Consider the following 7,538-nt stretch of genomic DNA (forward strand, 5'->3'; position numbering starts at 1 on the left):
CTCTTCACACTTACAGCACAAAGCAGCACACCTTGACCCGTTTTAGCAAACCTAAAGAGAGAAGTTGACAATTTGCTGTCTATAATAGCACTGGCCAAAAGAGACAAGTTACTGAAGCGGTGAAAACCCACTCTGTCTGAAATGATCTTGCTGGATCAGCTGTGGTATTGCGCGTCTCCCAACCGTGAAGAGCTGCGGGCCAAACGCCATTATAATTAAAGCTTTTATTGATTAGACTTTACGTGCTTCTGCGTCCTCTGAACCGTGAGCCGGAGGCTCCGGGCGGGTCAGTCACTCTTACTATGCTAATGTCTATGGTAATACAGCCACCGGTTTGAGTCGATTATTGACGGCTTCCCTAAATGGACGGTTGATCCACAATTGGAGCTTGGGGTCAATGGCAAAGCGATTGATACCAGGCAGGAGGTCAGCTTTATTTCAACTCCACCGGTTTCAGGAAATGAATTGGGAATGACTTTGTTTATTGAAATTTTAATTGGAAAATAAATGACATTTCTTAAATCCAACAGGGATTGCTTTTCATCCCCTGGGTTTGTGCAGAAATATACTAGAACCATCGATAGAGACCCTGGGGAATGGGTCAGAGACCCTCAACCTCTCACTGGTTTCATTGACACATCCATCTTTCTTTTAGTGTTCGTGTGTGTGTGTGTGTGTGTGCGTGCGTGTACATGTGTGAAGAGAAGACAGAGACAGAAACAGATATAAAAATGAAAGAGCATAACACAATAAAAGTCCTGAGGTAAAATAAAGGAGCAAAGAAGTGAAGAGAAGTGGCCATACCTCGCCTGCCGAAACCGAGAATAACAATGCTTGATGGTTGATGGACCTCTGGTGGGTGCTGGTGCTCGGGGCAAAGCATGATGGTCTCATGCAATCAGTCTGAGAAAGGTCGGTGTATTGATCGGCGTGTACGTCTCCACTGTTACATATCAAAACATCTCTGCTCTTCTCAACACTTCTCTATCGATGACCCAAAGTACACTGCTCTTTACAGAAGTCCATCCCCAGACAGCCGTTCGGCCTGCCACGCCGAGGCTCCACCAGACTCAAACCCAGACACATAGTTCGTTGTTACAGCGTACCTGCCTTTACAGAAGTTTTCGGGCAGTTTTTCTTTTTCTTTACTCGAAATGAACTTATCAGTCTGTGTACACAGACGGGAAGGAGAGGAGGGGGGAGGGGGGGGGGGGATTTAATCTGATCGTCTGATTATTATAATTCTGCCACACAAAAAAGAAAGAAGACAGAATCACATATCTTAATCTTCCAAAATGAATCAATAAGATTCCTCAGTGTTAGATAACGGATACAATCACACCTTGATCTGTCTGGAGCTGATACTTTATTAAACAGAGAGAGCAGACAGCCAAATATATCCATCTGATGAGACACTTCTTTAATTACTGCTCTCATTTGCGACATGCCACTCCCATGTCTTTGCCTGCATGTGTGTCTGTGTTTGCTTTCAGTGAAGCACTAACCAGGGTTCATGTGTTTCATATCAGGAAACGACCGTCACTGCCTCAGCCTTGTCCTAAAAACCTATCGTAATAAACTGGCACAGAAGAGTACACAGAGGACACAACCACAGTTTAGGGTGTGAAGCATGCATCAGTGGGTGTGAATGCACACGGTGTGATCAGAGATCAGGAAGCTGTGGTTTAAGGCAGAGGAGGTTGGTTTCCTTATCCCCTTTTCTCACACTCGCTCTGTGTATGGTTAAAAGATGGGTTCTGTAAACCAAAAACCACATTGAATGCAGCCTTTCAATGTGTGTCTGTGTTAGCATGCATGCAAACTTTATGTAAATGTGTTTTTAAGCGTGCCCTTGTGTCCATGCTTAGGGGGTCGACAATGTGCTTCTCATTCCCATTTGCGGGCAATATCGGATGAGGATATGAGAGCAGTATTGATTGTAATTTCCTGTGACGCCACCTTTGGTTCTCCTGCTTTATCAGGAGACTAATACCTACCAGCTACGCTGAGGGCCGACCAACAGGCCCGGCTGCTGCCCAGGACAACGGCTAATAAATAAGAGAGGAACGAATACTCCAGCGAGGCATTTCTCCTCTGACAAACAGGTTGCCACAGGGAGGAAAAGGATGAGGCTGGGAGACCGTGTATGGAGAAATGTGTACGTGTAGTGCTGAATACATCAGTGCAGGCAAGCCATTGTGTGTGTGCTGGCTTGCATGTGCATTTCTGTATGTTCAAAGCATGTTGTCACGTCCATTTGTATGTATTCTGCATCACACCAACCCATTTTTCATTAATTATAATGACAGGACCGTTGGTGTGCCTTGGGATTTGTGTGACGGACTGAATAAGTCAAAGGCATGCAGCTAACAGGAGCTTTACACCCTGACTGCAGGTGGAATTGCTTTTTTGGTTTTCAGTTTTTCTTAAATTCACACGTGTTGTGTGTCAGCTTTCCTTCAAATCTTTCTTCAATGGATGTCAAAGGTTAGATAGCCTTTCTGTATCTTTTTACCTCTTTGTTGTTACGTCACCGTCTCTATATATTTTTTTCACTTTCATCCTTTTCAGTCTCTCACTTGATCCTTCCTGTCTTTCGTTGTCATTTTATGCTTTAAATTGAGTTTGCTGGCTTTATCGTTGTGCTGTGTTAAAAGTGGAAGATTGATGCACGCCTTCTTCTGTATACACAATTCATGCCCCTGCTTTCATCTATGTGTGCGCTTGGACTACTATATAAATGGGATTTTCAATACTATTCCCTCCCTCCTCCTCCATAAAGGCTATGTTGTATTACATTCCTCCTGGTAGTTTAAGTTGGCTATAAAACTGTCACTCAAAACTACCATCTCTTTCATCAAAGGCTGCCCAGGATAAAGTTCATGGCAAAACCAAACATTTGGAAATTAAAACTAACTGTGACCAATATAAACTGAGTGAGATATTTTACAGTTACAGCTAATATGTTAATATATGTAAGTCAAACTAATATAATTTAGAAATGTCACAGACATAAATGCTGAACAGTCAGGGTCAAAAATTAACTTGTGTGGGAAAATATAAAAAAACATATATAATAACATAACATTTAATAATAATAATTATAATGAAATCCGCCTTTTAGACACCAACCATTTTGTGACTCTGAAAGTATAAGTAGTTTGTGGCTTTCAGAGTGAGTCTTCAGGAAAGTAAGAGTTTCCCTCTGTGTGTGTGTGTGTGTGTGTGTGTGTATGTGTGTGTGTGTGTGGGTGTGTGTTTGTGCGTGTGTGTGTACACATATCTAATAATGCTTGTACTTTTGAGTGATGCTCCAGTCGTGGAAACGTTGCATTGTGGGCTGTGGTGAAGGGTCTGTTTCTCTTCTTTGTGAAAGGTGCTCTCATTCTTTCCTGTCCCCACCGTGCGGTCACTGTGACGGGTTAGGGCTGTGATGATGGGGGAGAGGCGGAAAGGGCTTGTGTTTTATAAGAGCCAAGATCAAATCTAGAATGATCAGAAAGACAAAGAGAAGTTTGCTTATTGCCATAGCAAGACGTATCACTTTGATAACTACTCAATCAAGCAGAAAGATTGTTTTCCGTGGGTGATTTAGTTTGAGCTGAGAGGTACTGCACTCGACAATTGAAGGACGAAGCCAGAAGATGAGATCCAGCCTGGTGCCGGCCGCTCTTCTCTGCTTCACCACATGGATGAACGTTGTCCATGCAAGTGAGTACCGCAGAAATGATGACGATTTTTGATTGAGCGTTTGGCAGGTAAAATGAAAAGTACTTAATCTTTGTTTCTCGATGTGTTTTCCTGTTTAGCCCATGCACCGGTATCCAGCTGTTGTCTCGGGTGGTCTGACACAAAAGTCAACCCGAAGCGTATTGTGAATTACACCTTTCAGACTGAAGGCGTCTGTTCAATCACAGCCGTAGTGTAAGTGGTCCTGCCAATTCACAATGTAATTAAGCCATAACTTCACTTCAAACAATTCTGTATATAGAGGGTTCAGAGCATTTGAAAGAAAGTATGAAAAATAAATAAAAACGCAAACATTTCTTTTCAGAACACTTTTATCAGAACAACGTTCTACTGGACAATACTCCTTTTAAAAACAGTTCACAGTGAGAACTTAATTCAGAGTAACAGGGATCCTATCTGGAAAGACATGCTGCTGTTCTTTTTTAAAATACTAATTTTCATTGCAAAGTGCTTAAATATCTTTAAATCTGAACAAACTAAACAAACTATCCACTAAAGGTAAGTGAGCAAACTAGGTTTTGTACTGACATGAAAGGAAGACTTCTTGGAAGAAGTTCATTAATAACAATATAAAAAAAGCATTATAATCCCATTAATAGTTCAAAATCTATTACAGGTTTCATAGCAAGCAGGGAGCGAGCATCTGCTCCGACCCTAAGAGTGCCTGGGCAAAAAATGTAATTCTGAAGGTGGACAAGGAGAGAAAACAAAAAACGGCCTCGCAAGTGACGGCACGGAATGAAGAAGGACTGACAAGCGATGACACACCAACAGTGTCCCTGCCATTAAAAACTACACCAAAGAAGAAAGGCAGAAATGGAAGAAGACGCCAGAAGAAGAAGTCCAGGGGAAGGAAGAGGGGCCAGAAGAAATCTGTGTGAGGAATCACGAGACAATTCAAAGTTGCAAACATTCAGCAAACAAGTTGTACTTGTCCTGCTATATTCTATGAATAGTAAACAACCGGGAAACAAAAAAAGGCCTTTTTATATTATTGTAATGTATATTTAAATATGATCTTGTCATCATAAATATGTGTATGTCAAAGGAGCATAATGTTTGACCTTTTCCAGTCGTTTGCCAATAAATTCTTTCGGAGCAAATGTTGTGTTTTTTGTTATGAACAAATGGAGCATGATGTGAACCACAGTCTGATGATAAATACAGTACATGTAGCTCTCATTGTGTTCACACTAATGTACAGGAAGGAAACACCATGAATGGGTTTAAACAAACTGGACAAACAGACATACACAAAACAAATGAATATACTGTGGTCAGGTTTATAACGTATACGTATGACGAGGCAAAGGCAAATGAATAACTACAGTTTGGATTTTAATACATTACATCGCTGTTGGTGGCTTTCTGGGTATTTAGGACAATGCACAAAAAGGCCATCATCATACACATGATATTATGTTCACCTCTTGCACAATGCATGCTGTAATTGTGACACTAATATAATCAACATATTCTCAAACGATGCTTTGTATGATTTCTTACGCAACGGTTACTTTTTATTTTTCATAGTTTTAAATAGTTTTCCTATGAAGGTCCAACAACTCGTGCCAGTTTTCTCTGGTTACATGCAATCTTCTCAAAATAGTCTTTATTCTTCAAAGGAAACAGTTATAGTTTAGACAACACAACTACTTGGGTGTAAGAAAAGATAGAGTGGTTTGAGTTTGAACAACGACGTATGGCTTTACTTAAGTACATGACAAATAAATCAATGTTGAGACTGCGTTGGGATATCACTGCGATGCAATCACATCAAACTCTGTCGTGGTGTCAGGCGTCGGCATCATTTCTCCGTCTGTTTCCTGGATGATCGTTTACATCACGACTGTCTCTCTTGTCCGGTGCCCAGATTCTGACGGCAGAGAGCAGATTGCTGTGCTTGTCATTTGTCCTTCAGGTAGAGATGTAAATGCTACATATTCTTTAATTACATATGTTTATTGAGTATGATCATATATTGAGAATCTCTCTTTTACACCCACATATGAAATGATCTTTTCAATGCCACAGAACTCAATGTCACGTCAACAACATGAAAAACTGTAGTTTGTTAGAACAAGTTGTCCTAATAGAGATGGACTACTGCAATAATTATGAATACACAATCAGTATCAATACATATATGTTTTTTGCTTTATAATAAATGTATAACTTTATTCCTTTACCCAAATGCACTCGAAACCTAAAAACAATCAACGATATGACTTTTCTTATCATTTATCTCACTGTAAAGCAGGATCTCTTCTGTGTTCTTCTCAAAAACAGCTCATCTGATCTACTTCACTCGTGTTGAGTGTGTTGCCGGGGACCAACGGGAGTGCTGTGTTGACTGTGTTGCAATTTGGACCCCAGACGCGTTCATTGTTAATAATACACATTGAATAAACCAGGGAACAGTCTCTGCTCAGCAGCCGAGCTTCAGGGCTCTGCTTGTCATTCGCAGCGGGCGGACGCTCATGGACTGCAGTTCTCTGGCTGGATAACGTTCCACCTTTCTTCATAAGCTCAAATGGAGAGCCTAGACAGGAGCAGCACCACTGGGCCACTATCTCAGCATTTACACTCATTCACACACCAATGGCTCAGTCTTCAAGGGCAATTTGGGTGTCTTGCCCAAGGACACATCAACATGAACTAGAAGCACCAGGGATCGAACCGCCGATCTTCTGATTGAGGGACGACCCTCACACTACCTTCTGTAAAATATGCATTATGAGCACAATGTACTTACCGGTACATTGACCTCTTACTGTTTAAGGGGGAGCTTTAAATTTATATCTGATGCTAGATATTTTATTGACTAATGATATACATTTTCATATTTTGTGAGGCAAATCTGAAACTGCAACATAACCAGTAACATTTCTCTATCATGTATATGTAGTACTGCAATATTTTCCCCTGAAGTACAAGTACACACACAGTAATCTACAGTTAGATATTTTTGAAGCGCTTTGGGGACCTTTTGTACACTGAGTTAGAATACTATTCTACGGTTTCCATATCTAAAGATCAAAATACATCTATAACCGTTTAGGGCCCTTTTATTTTGGCCCCCAAGTCAAAGTTTCCTACCTTGCCTAATACTAAAGCCTTTTTTTCCTGTGAACCAGAGTGTAGTTCATTGGTGTTTGTTACTGTGAGTAGCCCACATTGTATTGCTGAGTGGACAGTGAGTGTTGAGTGTGACGTTGTTTGTATGAGCGGTTCTCAAGGACACTGCAAGCAGCAACAGCACAGGCCAAGCATGTGGCCCTTAGTGAACAGGCATGTTTTAAACGGGTAAATACAAGCTGTGTACATGCAGTAAATGTACCACATGTATATTGTTTGTTTGTTTACTACAATAAATGCAAACTAGTAAACACATCAAATGAGAGAAGTCTTGTATGTGTGCCTTGTGTCTGATCGTGGTGTAGTGATATGTGTGTGATACGTGTGATCATGTGTTGCTGTCTTTGTCAGAGATGTGTTTGGTTTTATTTGAAACCACCACAGCCGCCACATCCTGAACGCGTGCAGAGCATGTGTCCGTGTTAGTGAATGTTTCTGGTTAACTAATTCAGCAGAACACTAACCTGTTTCCTCTGTTCTAAGAAAGTTAAAAACAATGTGACGAAAACCTAAACGAGGTCATGCAGCACTGAACATGGATGACAGAACGGTCAACCAAATACATTAATAAACACAACATACAAGTTATATGAACAATGAAGTCGCTGTAGATGATATCAAAGGTGTGTTAGTTGCAGTGATGATTCATC

The 7,538-nt window shown here is 40.9% G+C and overlaps 1 protein-coding gene across 1 annotated transcript; it reads left to right on the forward strand.

Annotated features, from left to right (window-relative positions):
• The first annotated feature begins 3,624 nt into the window (after nucleotides 1–3,624).
• LOC130197725 (C-C motif chemokine 20-like) lies at nucleotides 3,625–4,826 on the forward strand. The gene is made up of 3 exons (XM_056420570.1): nucleotides 3,625–3,711; nucleotides 3,810–3,924; nucleotides 4,367–4,826. Exons 1-3 carry the CDS (start codon nucleotides 3,645–3,647, stop codon nucleotides 4,629–4,631), a joined length of 447 nt encoding a protein of 148 aa, XP_056276545.1. The 5' UTR covers nucleotides 3,625–3,644; the 3' UTR covers nucleotides 4,632–4,826.
• Nucleotides 4,827–7,538: the final 2,712 nt, after the last annotated feature.

This window comes from Pseudoliparis swirei, chromosome 8 (assembly GCF_029220125.1).
Source record: "Pseudoliparis swirei isolate HS2019 ecotype Mariana Trench chromosome 8, NWPU_hadal_v1, whole genome shotgun sequence".
Taxonomy (NCBI): Eukaryota; Metazoa; Chordata; class Actinopteri; order Perciformes; family Liparidae; genus Pseudoliparis; species Pseudoliparis swirei.